Source organism: Patiria miniata, unplaced genomic scaffold (assembly GCF_015706575.1).
Source record: "Patiria miniata isolate m_02_andy unplaced genomic scaffold, ASM1570657v1 HiC_scaffold_24, whole genome shotgun sequence".
NCBI classification, from domain to species: domain Eukaryota; kingdom Metazoa; phylum Echinodermata; class Asteroidea; order Valvatida; family Asterinidae; genus Patiria; species Patiria miniata.
Window position 1 is genome coordinate 1,186,821 of NW_024037063.1, and position 14,856 is coordinate 1,201,676.

The following is a 14,856-nucleotide window of genomic DNA, read 5'->3' on the forward strand; positions in this document are numbered from 1 at the left end:
TTCGTCCCCCTCTGGATCCGCGCCTGACTTCTACTATTTGTATTTGGACAGATACAGATTTTCAACTCCGTCACGACTATTTCAACATTATCACGTCTTCAGAAAATGAAACGATAATTTGTTTTGACGGATTTGTTTCCTCAAAAATAATGTGAACAGTACGTTCTCATCCTTAATTCTATCAACAACCAAAAACAAATATTTAAACGTAGATGAAAACAACATTAACCAGGACACCACATTACACTAGGGGGCCCTGTTCATGATGTCCATATTTTCATGTTTCGTACGATAACGCTTCGCTCGTAACCCCGCCCTGCTAACAGGGGCTAGGGCGCTGGGCCGGGAATTAAGGGCTGATGCCATTCACAGAATCTTGTGAAGGAAGTGGGGATGGCATTCTGGGTAAGATATCATGTCCTATTATAGCCTTACATTTTTGATGAAATTTGGCCCAAAAATGACTTTCCTCAAAAAGATGCAGAAATTCCTTTAGAGGTAAAAGGAGCATCAACCAACCTGTAAACACCCAATATTTTGCAGATTCGGGTAAATATCATAGATTTTTAGAGAAAAAAATCCTAATTTTTGACTGCTTTCACCCTATATTTTCGTCCAAATTTCATTTTGGAAAGCACATCTGTCCAGAAATCGCATTGAAATGTGTTCTAGGGTCCTATGGGCATCTTTCCAGCAAGTTTGAAGAAATTGGATTTTCGGACAACATTGGAAAAAATGCAAGGGGTTTAATATGTATTTTTTTTAATTTTTTTTAACAGTTTTAGGCGGAATAAATTTAACGGGTATTTCGTACCATCCCTAGTATCTTCACATTAATTAATAAGCTATCTTTTTTTCTGGTTATGTTCCTACGTTTGTGAACAGCCGAGAAATCATTCCAAAATAAGCAGAGAGGGCGCTATTTGTGACCTAGTGTGCCCGTACCGTACGTGTGCTCTATATTATATGGCTCTAGCTCATTACACGATCCGCTATGCGCATACGTACGTCCGTACGATATACGGAGCTTGTATGGACATCGACAGGACCGTCAATGCATGTTGACTTGTTCTTCATTCTTGCCGACTGCTGGGTATTTTCCTTTGGTATATAGCGTTAATTTTGCAGTTTCTTATAGGATAGATGACCAACAACAACCAGCCATCGTGGCGTCGAAAATGAGCTTTCTGTTGTGAGTATTAAGCCTTAAGGCATGTAAGGTGGAGTTTTTCTTTGAGTTTTTGACACTGGTTTGATCGTCAGACTGCAGTGCCATGACCAGTGCAGGAACCAAGGTAAACCATGGTCAAACCATTGGCGATTGTGTAGTATAGTGTAGGGCCCCTGTTTTGTTTTGATCAAATTAGAGTCAAAAATATTTTTTAAGACAGCATTGCCAATGATGCTGTCTCCCGTGCTCGCACGGGTAACATCAGACGGGCCAATCATAGTGGGCCAACAACTTGGGCGCCTCAATTTGACGCCTTTACAGCATCCAATCAGAGCGCACGGTCATGACGGTGATTTAGACTGTTTTCCCATTTTTTAAGACCAAAGGGCAATGGGTCAGGGAACCAGACTAACTGTGATTGGCCTGTCTGATGCTACCCGTGCGCGCACGGGCACAAGTCAAAACAATAGCAAGCGATCTTCATCAACGTGTATCTCTCCATGTTGCTCAGTACGCAATGCATATTTTTTCATCTTTTTAAATTAAATATCGGAACAGAATCCACTCGGGATGTTTGGGTGCAGTATACATGAGTATGTCAAGAAGTACCATACGGAGTTTATGGGAAAACTGTGCAGCGGTTTTCTGGCAATAGACTACAATTTGATGTACATTTTTGTACTTAGTAGTTGTCAATAAATTTGTCGGACCCAGCCCTAGAACTATGGGGCTCCGCGCAACATAGCATATCAACGCGAACTACACAGTACACTATTACCACATCAACATATGTAAAGGATTTCGTTATACATTTTGCCCCTAAATGTGAGTAAATGCGATTAATGGCGTCGTCAGAGGAGCCAATCACAGGGCACCTAGCTGTGTACTCATGTACAGCTAGGCGCCCTGTGATTGGCCCGCCTGACGCCACCATTGGTATGAACTATAGTCGCCACATTTACTCTGTTTCCTGGGGCGAGTGGAACAAACACTTCCAAACATATTAATCTGACACATAATACTGCAAAAGCAAGTATTACTTAGGCAAAACTGAAGTCAATAAATAAAGGGATAAATAAAGTTGTTAAAATGTTTTTAGTAAAAAATAGGCAAGAAACCACTTAAACAAACGGCTTGGCTAAACTTCAGTAGTAAAAAATAGAAATACGAGTCACACGAAAATTCAAAGTGGGCATATTATGAAATTAAATTAAATTAAATGTTAAGTACAGATCTAAACATGCAACTTCCAACTGCCAGAAAAATAAAAATAACGCCTACATGTAAAATAAAAAAAAAAAAAAATTACGACTTTACAAGCAACATTGCCTACACTTTAAATTACACAAATAAAAATCAAAGTTCCAAATTGAATAACAAAAAACAGTGAACACATTCAGAAAAAGAATATATTTCACCAAGCAACAATTTATACAACTTCGTAATATGAAAAAACCTGACACTACCAACAATGATGATTCAGTCATTGTTGGGTCCAAGTTGGTCATGGTTGGGTACCGGTTGGCATGGGTCCGAGACTCCGAGTTGGTCGCGAATATTTCTATAGTTTATTCACCTGATGAAATTGCAAATAATTGATCATCCCTGGGACATGAAACACAAACTGAATCAATTTTATACCAGAACCAGAACCTTCAACAACAGTTCCTTCCCCTAGGACAATCAAGGATTGGAACACCAGGAACAGTCTCCTGCCTAGTAATCACTGAATCTGGGAACACGTCTTACTCAACGTTTAGAGTGGAATTCCTCAATCTGTTTCAGTGGTTCCAAAAATGTTGTTGAAAATACGTGCAGCTTCAGGCCCAAACTAACCAACAAATTGGTGTGCTGTTTCCTGATGGATGCTTTGCCAACTATACCATTCAGATTCAGATTTAGATTCAGAAAACATTTGTTTTCCTCTTCATGGTAACAGTGCCATTGATAATAATGATGGGCCGGTTTCGTTTGTTGTTCGCATGACTCATGCTTGTTACGAATATTTGTGAAAATTTTATCAGGTGTGGTCAGACAAGGGGAATCTATTTATATCCTTCAAAACAGTTGGTTGTCAATGACTGAGTGGGATGGATTTTATTACCTATGTCATAAATGCAGGCTTTATAGGCCTATTGCACAGTAAAGGGATTCTTCCTGTGTATAGTGTATTATGGACTGAAGGTAAATGCCGTTGAATAGAACACAATAGAATGGAAAGAGTTTGACACGCTTTGGTGGCGTTATGTTGTTCTTTGTTTAGAGAGTTCCATTGCTTACATTGTGCAAGTTTTCAGCTTACTGTTGTATCATTTTATTGACATGGACCATCAAAACTGTGACTTGGCTAATCCTTGACATGGTAACGTTAAATAACAAAGGAGTGACCCTATGCCCTAAAGCAGATAAAAGTGTGTACATGTGCACTGAGTACATGTATACATGTACAAATGTACTTTAATGATGCTCGTATTACCAAAGTTGCAAAGAACCTACATCAATATTTAAATATTTAGCCAAGTAACTTGACATGGGGAGTGATGTCCAGGTTTGTTTTAAGTTTGAAGAAAAATATCATTGGATTTCTATTTGGATGGAGACAAACTTCAGTGTTGTGGGGTAGTGGATAAATCAAAGACAAAATGTAGAATATTCCTAGCTAAAAATATGTACATGTATGGCCTACTCCAAGCCATAACAGATCTATAAATGCATGTGATCAATCTAGCAGAAACTGCAAACCCTGGGTTAAAGACCTACAGGCCTTTCACACTATCGAAAATCTCAGTGTTTGACCCAGGTCCAGTGCGGAGATATTTACCTAAAAACTCTGTTCACACTAGCAAGAATGGAACACAGCTTCCAAACGAGTCCTGCGCTCTGAGGGTTGAGAGGCTCTCCACAAGTAGAAAATCCACAGTTGACCCATGTGTGTTTCATAGCTCCATGGTGAAAATGAATTATACACCTTGCTTTAATTACCGGTGTTCGACTAATCCTGGGCCCAATTTCATGGCCGTACAAACTTGTACAAACTACGGAATTCCGCGCTTAGGATCACCATTTTTTGCTAACAGCACTGGCAGGAAAATTCTGCGCTGACTGTGTAAGCACAGAATCCTAAGTTACGAGACGTACAATGTATGCATGCGCAGAAGCCATAATTCCTAGCTATTGCAGTGAAATACGCTTACACTAAGCACAGAATTTCTGTTACAAGTAAGGCCAAAAAGAAAAATAAGTCGGTCTCTGGTCAGCGCGCGCGTCGATTTTAATCATGCGCGTCAGTCTTTTTTTTTTCCAGAATGTTCCGCGGTAGCTCCAACAGCACCCTCTATTGCTGCACCTCCTCAATTATTCTACCAAAGAGCACCAAGGAATGGGAAATTGCACCAAGGCAAATGATTGAGAGCACCAAGGCAAATTATGGAGGACACCAATGTACATGAGGACACCAAAAAAGCAAAATAGTACCCCACCTTGTCTGTACAATCCAAGCTTTAAGAAAAAAAAAAAAGAAAAAGAAAAAAAAAAAAGGCCGCGTCGCCACATCAATTCCGGAACTTTGGTCTGACCAGAGACCGAATATTTTTTTTTTGGCCTAAGCAGGGATTTTTCGCTAATGGTAAGCATTTAGCAGAACCATGAAATTGGGCCCTGTTTCAAAAGGGTAGACAAGAGAAAGTGTGAAATGGCCTATTGTTCTTTGGTCAACCTTTCTGTACATTGTTCCTTGCTCTACATAAATACTACATGTATATGTTCTGACTAGTCTGTGTAAACAAAGGTTTTACATTATGAGGTTGTTAATCTGGGCGTGACAAATGGGATTTGTTTTTAAAATTAGGTTTAAGTGGATGGCTGGATGGTGTTGGTTTACGGTTAAACATTAATGATCCCATGGGGTGAGGTACTGCTGTGGCTGCATCATCTCATCTCAGACTTCATAATGTATTTGAAGATTAGCATAAAATGCTTCAGTTGTGTAATTATGCTTGGCTCCTCTGCCATGTCTGCTCAGCATAAATTGGATAGACCATGTAGAAGGGCGTAGAGTGCGTAGTTTACAATATGTTTTCTCCCAGAACTTTAAATAGAACGTATACGTGTACATAGATTATTTGTACAGCAAATATGGTCTGGTCACATGTTAGTTTAGTTTCGTTTTCATTATTGTACCGGTGCTATATGTATACTATTATATGAATCTGGTCATTTGGGAAATATGTGAAACAATGTTACTGTTGTAAGTTGGTTGCACACTATAAAATATTGTGGTCACATGTAAATATTTCATGTGGTTTCAAGACAAAAATTTCAAAATCAAATTGTTGCCACAAGGCGAAATAGAAATGAAAAGAAAAAAAACCTTTTGAGAATCAGCATCAGATGTTGGTGGAAGTACACAATGTAGCAGAGATGCAGACAGAGATCAGTGAGAGAAAAATATCTACAAGTCTGCGTGTGTATTGTTTTGTGTAGCACTGTGTTGATTTTTTTTACAGACAGAATTAGGCTGTTCGTTCAAATGCACAATTGTAAAACATGGATGACATTTTTTTAAAAACAGATATAGAATTAGTGTACTGTCATATTAAACAAATTCCATCGAGCACTGATATGCAACGATGTGATATGCAAGGATGTGTGATATCTGAGAATTCTTTTCTATTTAATTATTCATCAAATTGAACTGCCAGGTTTGGTTACCATAGACGTAGAGTCACTGTGTGGGTCAAAAGAACACCCAACCACCAGCCTGAGGCAGAATAACAGATCAGGGTCGAAGGTCAACTTCAGGTCACCTTACTTGTCTCTAAGGCCATTGCTTTTAACGAAACTGAATTTCCTTTGTGAAATTTTAATCACGCTGAGCTTTGAAATAAGAAACTGCACTGTTGTTTCTATCGTTTTGACCTTGATCCAATTGAATTTCCACATCTGAAATATCTTGGAATCATTCTGCGTGATAAATATCTTTATTCAGATTGAACCTGTGGCAATATGGAAAGGATGGGAACTATTTATAGAAGCAGTATCCCAGTTTCGATTAGGCTACATGTAGATATTGCCAACTTGAAATTGATATTGAAAGTGCTATCGTGTACACGTATGTAAATGAAACTCTCAATTCAAAAGTACAAAATATATTCATGGATATGCTACTTTGTGTTGCAATCCCATCATAATTTTTTCCCTGGAAATTAAGATACGCTTTGTATTTTCACAAGTACATGTAAATTTCCCCTCCGGCCTTTCTGCTTTCTATGAATCTTGTATTCAAAGGTATCTGTCATCTTCATACAGAATCCAGATAAAAATAATCAGTGAAAGACGTCAGTACTTTGTATGTACAAAAAAAAAATATAATCAGGTTCAATGTACAAAATGTTCAAGATCCTGATTAAAATCCAGATTGTTTTGTACATGTATCAGATCAGAGTCAATGATTTGAAAAAGAGGTCACGAAGGTTCATTCAGCAGAAATGATATTCAGGTTGACCCTTGGCATGTGTTTTAATTTAATGTGTATGTAAATAATGTACATGTAAAATGAATATTAAGTTCTGCCCTTCACCGACGTATAAACACTGTATACTTACATGTACGTCCCGAGTGAAGTAGGAAAAATAGAGTAAAATGTACAAAAACAAAAACATTTTTTTGGCATGTCTTTGGTAATGGCATGGGTAACAAAGAACACAAATAAGTTGGTCCAAACCTTTTTGGGGCCCTGAAAATTATTCTCAATTTTTTAACATCCAAAAGCTCAGGCACTGAAAGCCACCATCAAAAGTGTCTTTTTACAATTCTGTTGTGTGAATAGTAGTTTGGGGTTTCTAGACATTGTTACGCCTTTGGAAGCCACCTCACAATCCTCACACTCATTAGAAACTCATTGCTTTTTTCTTTAATTTTCTCTGCTCATCTGACCAGCGGCGGGAGGTCGACCAAGACATTCAAGCCAAAGAAGAACATTCCAGAGGGGACGCATCAGTATGAGTTGATGAAACATGCTGAGGCCACCTTGGGCAGTGGCAACCTCAGGCTAGCCGTGGTCCTACCGGACGGGGAGGATCTGAACGAATGGGTAGCCGTCAATAGTAAGTAGCAGGAGGATCTATCTGCTTTGTGCAGCTACCATTTAGGACGCTGAAATATGGAGACTTGCTCATCCAACCGTAGACATATTTAGGCCAAAAAAAAGTGTCCGGTTTCTGGTATGGAGCTTGCCCAAAAAGTGGTGCGGCGATGCGGCTTTTTTTTTTTTTACCTGTTTTTTTTGCTTCAAATGTCGGCTGATGACTGCAAATGGTGCCCGACTAACTTAGTGCAAATATATGGGAGTCCAGAGACTCAGAGAGGCCACATAAAGCTTATTCTCGATCATAACCCCATCTAAAAACACGTTAAAATTGTGCAGCAGCAGGATCCCAGTCAAACCAGTGAATTTTGCATTTTTGAGACCTCATCTTTTATTGAAAAAAAACTTTTTCATTTTGCCAACGCGCATGGCTACGGCGACGCGCGCGCATACCAAAAACCGGAGACTTTTTTTTTTGGGCCTTAAAAACCTTGACCTGACATTTCTGTACTTTTACGTTGTGTTTTCCGACCCCAAAACGCTGCGTCCTTCAACCATGGCAGATAAGCCATGTGTAACAAGTCCAAAATCCATCAGTACCATTGGTTGATTTAAAAAAAATTGGTCCTGAAGCATTATGTGAAGCAGTGTGAGTGATGGATTTTGATGGACATGGTCATCTTCTTAGTTAAAAATAAGTAGGAAATTAGGGTTAATGTTGATTCTTTGGTCTCACGTCTAAGGAAAGTCTTGACTTTCCCTCGTTAACCAAAGTATAATAAGATTTCTTACACTTATTTTCGTTTTAGCTGTGGACTTCTTCAATCAGATCAACATGCTGTATGGCACCGTCACAGAATTCTGCATGGCAGACTCGTGTCCGGTGATGTCTGCAGGCCCAAAGTAAGTCATTGAGGGCCCCAGGATGGTCTCATCACACGGTCAAATAATTTGTTTTGCTTATCGTTTGCCCTGTAACAATGCTAAACATGCATGCTAAAGTGTCGGGTTTGTTCTGAAACCAGTAACAAAAAGAAACATACAGTTCAAGAGAAAGGGCCCTAGATATCATGCCTGAATTGTGGTGATGTAAAAGCAGAGTTCTGGCAATGAGTTCAGAAGTGACGCAGTACGAGGGAAGAAACTTGATGAAGAAACTCTCACCCTGTAGATGAAAAGAGGCAGGGAATTGTCTACAGCAGATAAAAATAACCAATGGGAGATGAATGTGAAAGTCTTCAGCAAATTCATTGCCAATACTTGTAGAACAATATCAAGAATGCAACATCTGAACAGCAATAGGTTCTAGGGATGCTGTCAAACCCACCACGTTTACTCCTATGTAACTTATAAATTTCGAATAGCATTTGATTATGATGTCTATATTTACAGATATGAGTACCACTGGGCTGACGGGCAGACAGTCAAGAAACCCATCAAGTGCTCAGCCCCCAAATACATAGATTATCTCATGACGTGGGTACAAGATCAGCTCGATGATGAGACGATATTCCCGTCAAAAATCGGTAAAGTAGACTCCGTAAAGATGTCCCCAAATATGGCGGCATCAGAATTACTGTCTATGGCTTGCACGCATGCATGCGCCTATGGTAGGGGCTGAAGACACTTCTAACTGTTGTGCTACCGCCGGCCATAGTTGAGTTAATTTGGCACAGCCTGTATTTTGTTAGTTTGGCTGTTCCTATAGACCCCTCTCATAGACAGCCATCTTTGTAGGAAAATTGCAACTACGTGTTCAATGCAATCAGTTTGTGTGCGCGCAGTGCAAAATGTTTTAAACACGCGCGCATGTTGCTCGAAATATCTTCAAGAGCAATAAAAAGCAAAAAAAATCTGTGCTTACCAACTTCATGAAAGCGGCTAAAAGCAATGAATTTAAGAGATTTCAGGGTCATTTAAAGGGTGATCTTAAGCTGATAATATTTATCTCTTTTTTAGCAGCATCTCACAATTTGTTCTCCCAATCCCCTTTTCTTCCACTCAAAAGGCGTGAGTTTCCCTAAGAACTTCTCCACCATTGCCAAGACGATACTCAAGCGTCTGTTCCGGGTCTACGCCCATGTCTACCACCAGCACTTCTCAGAGATCGTCAAACTCGGGGAGGAGGCCCATCTCAACACCTCCTTCAAGCACTTCATCTACTTCGTCCAGGAGTTCAACCTCATCGAGTCGAAAGAGTTGGCGCCCCTCCAGGACCTCATTACATTATTTAACGGCAAACCCTAATTCTATATTTAATTTTTTAAAAAATTTTTAATTTAAGTTTTAGGATGCGGATAACTGTTTTCATGACTAATGACAGAAATGGCTTAAAGGCATCAGAGTTGAGGCAATATAGTTTGAAACAGCCCATGCCTAGGCTTATCTTTTTCAAGAAATTGGGGATATGGTGAAAGCAATAATGAGGGTTCACTTTTACCTTGGCCTTTTCAGTCTGCACTTAAGATGAAAGATAGCACAGTCTGTGACACATACATCCAATTGATGTTGAGTTCTCCGTCAGTTGCATTTTTTCTGGTACTCATTAGATGATGGCCGCTGAGTTTCTGACCGTGAGTTCTCCGAGTTGTAGTGAGTCATGTTTGTCCAGCTCTGTTTTATCCAATCACCATTGAGTTTCAGACCTTGAGATCTCAGCATTGGAGTGAGTCATATATCACTCTGCACTCATCACATGACCAACAAGTCTCCGATTTTGAGTTCTCCAAATGGGACTTGATCGTATTTTTATTTTCACTTGTCTACTGATAATTTTTCAGTGGATTTTTTTTTTTGCACTTCAGTCATGGTATAGACTCTTTAAGGCATTGGTTGGCACATACTCTATTTTGGCTTTTATGTGTTGTGCACCAAGTCAGCTTTCTTACACATTGAAGTCCAACTTCTGCCTGTGTGAACATTTATTCAAACATCCTGAGAAACTAAGTGGTTATCTAGTGCTACAGATACCTTGGGAGTAAAATTGCTTCATTGCGCAAAAGTAGATATTACAATACCTCATACACATTATCAAAAGCCAAGTTTTCACTGGTCCGTTCACCATCACATATCAGCCGCTAGTTTTGCTGTTTACCAAACGCGCACACGAGGTTGCACGCACAGGTTTATTATACTACGCCTGCGCTTTACAAAGCAATCGTGGAACTTAATTGTGGCACGGGATAGTGCGCGCGCATGAACATCGCCCGAGCTACATGAAAAGATGGGGGCACACGCACAACGTTTTGCCGAGAAAAGTGAAATTTTGGTGAATATGTGTGAGGTATAGTAGAACAAATAAAACATGGTTTATTTCGGGTGGATAGTCGATAGTACATCCCCTCCGTGTCGGAAGTTGACAAACTAGTTCCCTTAGCTTTGCCTAGGGGAACGTGTTTGTCAACTTTTAATATCTCGAGGAACTAGTATCGACAACCAACCCGCAAACTATGTTTTATTTGTATATTAGCACACGAGCAACCACAAACATGAGCTCAGTGTTGACATATTGCTACATCTTCATATATGCCAATATCTTTAACCATCCTGCTATTAATAAACAGTCACAGATCACAGTCCAAATTTCCACCCACTTCCCCTGCTATACTTTTAACACAGGCTATTCACCAGCAGTCGGATCATATGTCAAGCGAGCACTGTGACTAGTCAAACTCAGTCAACAGACCATGAACAGACAAAGCAGGCAAGTTGTGGTCACAGGTTTTTTATCACCTACCTAGAGTCAAAGCATAGCTGCATCAAGTTACTTAAACAGTCCCAGCCAGTCAATCCTGCCTTATGTAGCCTGGGAATTCTTAACTGTTGAAAACAGTCACTTGTTTGATTTTGACTTGAAGGACTACTTGGCACAGAATGTATGTTCGCATAGGAGGGTTAATTCCAAGTTCAGAAAGTGTTTTGTTTTGTGAAAATGTCGCAGCAGAATTGAGCTACAAGCAGTTGGCACTCATCTTTGACTTCATGCACAGTTTGTTAACCGGTGGTTTTTATATTTCTTTCACTTGAGAACAATTTTTTTTTGCATCATTTCAGGCACGAACCAAGAGTATGTTTTCATGAAAATTCAAACAAATGCAATCATCAAGTGCCTTTAAAAAAAAAAAATCAAGCCATTGATGTCAAATTTTAAATGTTCTAGGATCCAGTATGAGTAATAATGTGTGTGATAAGTTGCTCAAATTGTTTTAATCCTGCTACATTCAATCTCCTTTTTTTATCTCCTTTTTTTTGGCAGAATTGTACAGTTTTTGCATTTTTTAATAAATGCTCTTAACCATTTCGTTGGGCTCAGAACTTGCTTGTGTATCAAAAGATTTACATGTATAAAAAAAAAAGCTTTGTATTTGACGTAACTGCCAAAACCTTCCATTTTTGCAGCCTAACGATACAATGATTGTGTCTCTTTGTAACGTGTGTTTCAAATTAACGTTTCTGGGTCGTTAAAAGTTTGTGAATTGGTAAGTGGAGACTAATCAAGTTAGGTTGATGGATACTAAAAACCACTGTGAAATTACCAATCATGTATTTATTGAAATATCAAAAATTATTGAATGACAGTTTAAAACAAAAACAGTCTTAATGATACCATGTACATAGCAATTATTACAATCCGACTTAAACAAAAAATTCTAGCAAAATTAACTTTTCCTGTCCATATTGAAAAGAATCCAAGACATTGGAAGCCTGTTTAATTATTTCCAAATTTTGATGCACATGTCAGCATGTGTGTAGCAACCTGCTATTGGTACCAAAAAATACCCTGTTTTTAGTATCTGTTGTTCTGTTGTTTTAGTATCAGATACTGCAACTCATCAGTGGAACATATTCCGAAGCATTTCTAGACTGCTTTTAATAACCCATTTGTAGTTCTTTTTTTTAAGTGTATGTAGTTTTAAAGATTGGTTTTCTTTGCTTCAGGTGCAGTTTTCACGAGGTGCAGTTTTCTGTGCGCCTGCAATTGTGCACAAATCCTGGGCCCAATTTCATAGCGCTGCCAAGCACGCGGTTTTGTGCTAACAGAGCCTCCGTCCATTCCATGCAGACCGTCAGTAGTGAGCACAACAAAAGGCTGCTTACCATAGAAAAAGTTGCTTAACCCAATAATCAGTTCACGTCAGATGATGTGTGTACACGCAAAGGTTTTGCAGTATTTGGAACGGATGACGGATAAACACGCAACGAGCGAGGTCGGAAATGTCTGTGTGCGACCCGTTTGCAGCGAGCGAGGCCGGAAATATCCGGGTGTGCTACCCGCAGATGACGGCCAGAACCCATCCGGCATTGAGGTTCGTGAAAAACAATCCCATGCCTGGGTCCGGTCAATGTCAAAATGATCCCGGCGTGAACTGGTTAAAATCAGTGACTTAACATTTGAAATCTCCATGTGCGCGCAACCATTAGCACATCCACAACCGATATAACCGATAAGCAGCGCCATGAAATTGGCCCTTGGATTGTTTAATGACTATAGACCCAAGATTGAACATTGTATCTCTGTTGCAAATAATCTATTTTACAAGCATAACTAATTAACCTCTTTCATGAGCCAGGAAGGAGGTCGGAAACAACTCACTGTTTAATTTTATAGATTCAAAACATTTACTTTTGTTTGACAAAGGGTACCTGATCAGAGATGTAGATATTGGCTTCCCTCAAGTAAGAGCGGAAACTACTTGGTCTGCTAATACTGAGTTTTTATGAGTTTCTGATCTTTATTTAACTAATTATCTACAGGTCTGAGTCTGTCAAATTGCTAGTGTTGTAGTCTAGTCCAGCACCCTTCTGGAAAAGAATTCCATACGTGGACATCACTAATTTTTCCCTGCAGTGACCTATCGGGAAGCAATAAAATGTCAAATTTAGCAGGGAAACATATTGGAACATTTACTGAGAAAATTCGTTGACCGGGTCCTGGCTACTGACCGAGGAGTGGTCATTGCGGGACGAGCGGTCGTCCCTGACCGACGCAGATTTTTCAGACCAATCTCATAGGGTTTGTTAACAGGGTGTCAAGCGATGTCCAGGTATGGGAAGTCTTCCCCAAATCTGTACGAGTCCTCAGAGGTCCATCACTAGTCCTCCAGCTCCAAGTCAAGTCACAAGCTATTCAAATGAACTGTGACGAAGACATTCCTTGATTATTGCTCACCCCTGGTTACTTGTGACTGGACTTGTGAAACGACTCTGGCACGATCTACAGACTTGTGATATGGACTGGACCACAACACTTCAATCCATTGACCAAAAATATTTCAGTCCGTCTTCAATTTCCTGTGTAAATGCTTAGCAGAGAAGTTGGTCAATTGCAGTGAATAAGCAATCTTAAGCATTTCCTATCATTGCAGATAAAATTGTCTATGTAAAAATCATGATATTTAATCTGTAAAACTGTAGCCCCCCCCCCCCCCTGTACAAAACATTGACTTAAAGGGGAACCGCCATCATAGGGCTTGATAGCTCAGCTGGTAGAGCACTGGATCGGCAATCCGGAGGTTGCAGGTTCAAACCCCACTCCAGTTGGTCAAGTCCTTTAACTTTTTTTTTTTAATCGGTAAAAATGTAGTTACTACTCGGATGCTTTTTGACAAATTGGATTTTATATCCGTTTTTGCTGGCAAAATTTCTACTAATTTCTTGAATGGTATTCATTTGACGGATGAACATTGGCAACAGTGACAAAGTGTGTTGAATTAATTAGAGTTTACGAAACTTGTTATGTATATAGTTTGCTAGAGAATTTATGGAGGTACTGCTAGTGTTTGGCTTGTCCAGAAATTAATTTTGTTGTTGTTGAATATTTATGTACGTATTTATTTTTGGTAATTTACCTGTTCAAGAGTAATTAAGTTTGAAATAGTTAGTCAACAGCATCAGATATTGGGTTAAATTCGGAACTGCTTGTAGGAGAAGGGTTCCCAGGTTCTCTGAGAACAAGTTGCAACATTTTAAAAATCTGCAGTGCAGATGCTTTTTATTGACTTGTTTTAAGTCACCGGTGCATCTAGATATCTCACCTTGTTAGTCTAATTATGGAATAATGATTAATTAATAAAAATTACAAATGAAGGAAATGTCTGTAAAATCTTGATTACATTGATCTTTTGTTGGATTTATTTTTTTGTTGGCCAATTTTTCCAGTGGAGACCTTTTGATGGAATTTTGTATCAAAGTGATTGATGATTTCATTTTAATGGGGTTTTACCCTTCACTACCAAAAAATTGTAAAATTTGCATTTGCACTACAGAGGGCAGTATTTATCCAGCATCTTTTCAAACTGAAAACCAGGGCAGCAGAAACCCATACAAAAGCAAGGTAAGCTTCATTCTCCTAAAGTTATGTTTTTCAAAGCTTAGGTCCAGAATATTTCACCACATGAAGTTAAGGTGTCAAAAGCAAATTTGGTCTCTGTGAACTTTTGAACAATTGGGTGAAACTTCTTCAAATATGGACATCCAATGGTCTGGTGATTTCGCCTGTGGAGGTAATACATACAATAGAGACTGATTGAGACTGGGTACCAGTCACATTTTTTGCAAGCACATGTGCAGGACTGTTTGCCAATCTGTTCCCTTGAATGTC

At 39.2% G+C, this 14,856-nt stretch overlaps 1 protein-coding gene across 1 annotated transcript; it reads left to right on the top strand.

The window, feature by feature from the left end:
- Positions 1 to 979: 979 nt before the first annotated feature.
- On the top strand, positions 980 to 14,351 carry LOC119732239 (MOB kinase activator 1B-like). Its single transcript, XM_038205678.1, has 5 exons — positions 980 to 1,192; positions 7,109 to 7,275; positions 8,066 to 8,159; positions 8,649 to 8,782; positions 9,265 to 14,351. Exons 1-5 carry the CDS (start codon positions 1,059 to 1,061, stop codon positions 9,501 to 9,503), a joined length of 768 nt encoding a protein of 255 aa, XP_038061606.1. The 5' UTR covers positions 980 to 1,058; the 3' UTR covers positions 9,504 to 14,351.
- The last annotated feature ends 505 nt before the right edge of the window (positions 14,352 to 14,856 follow it).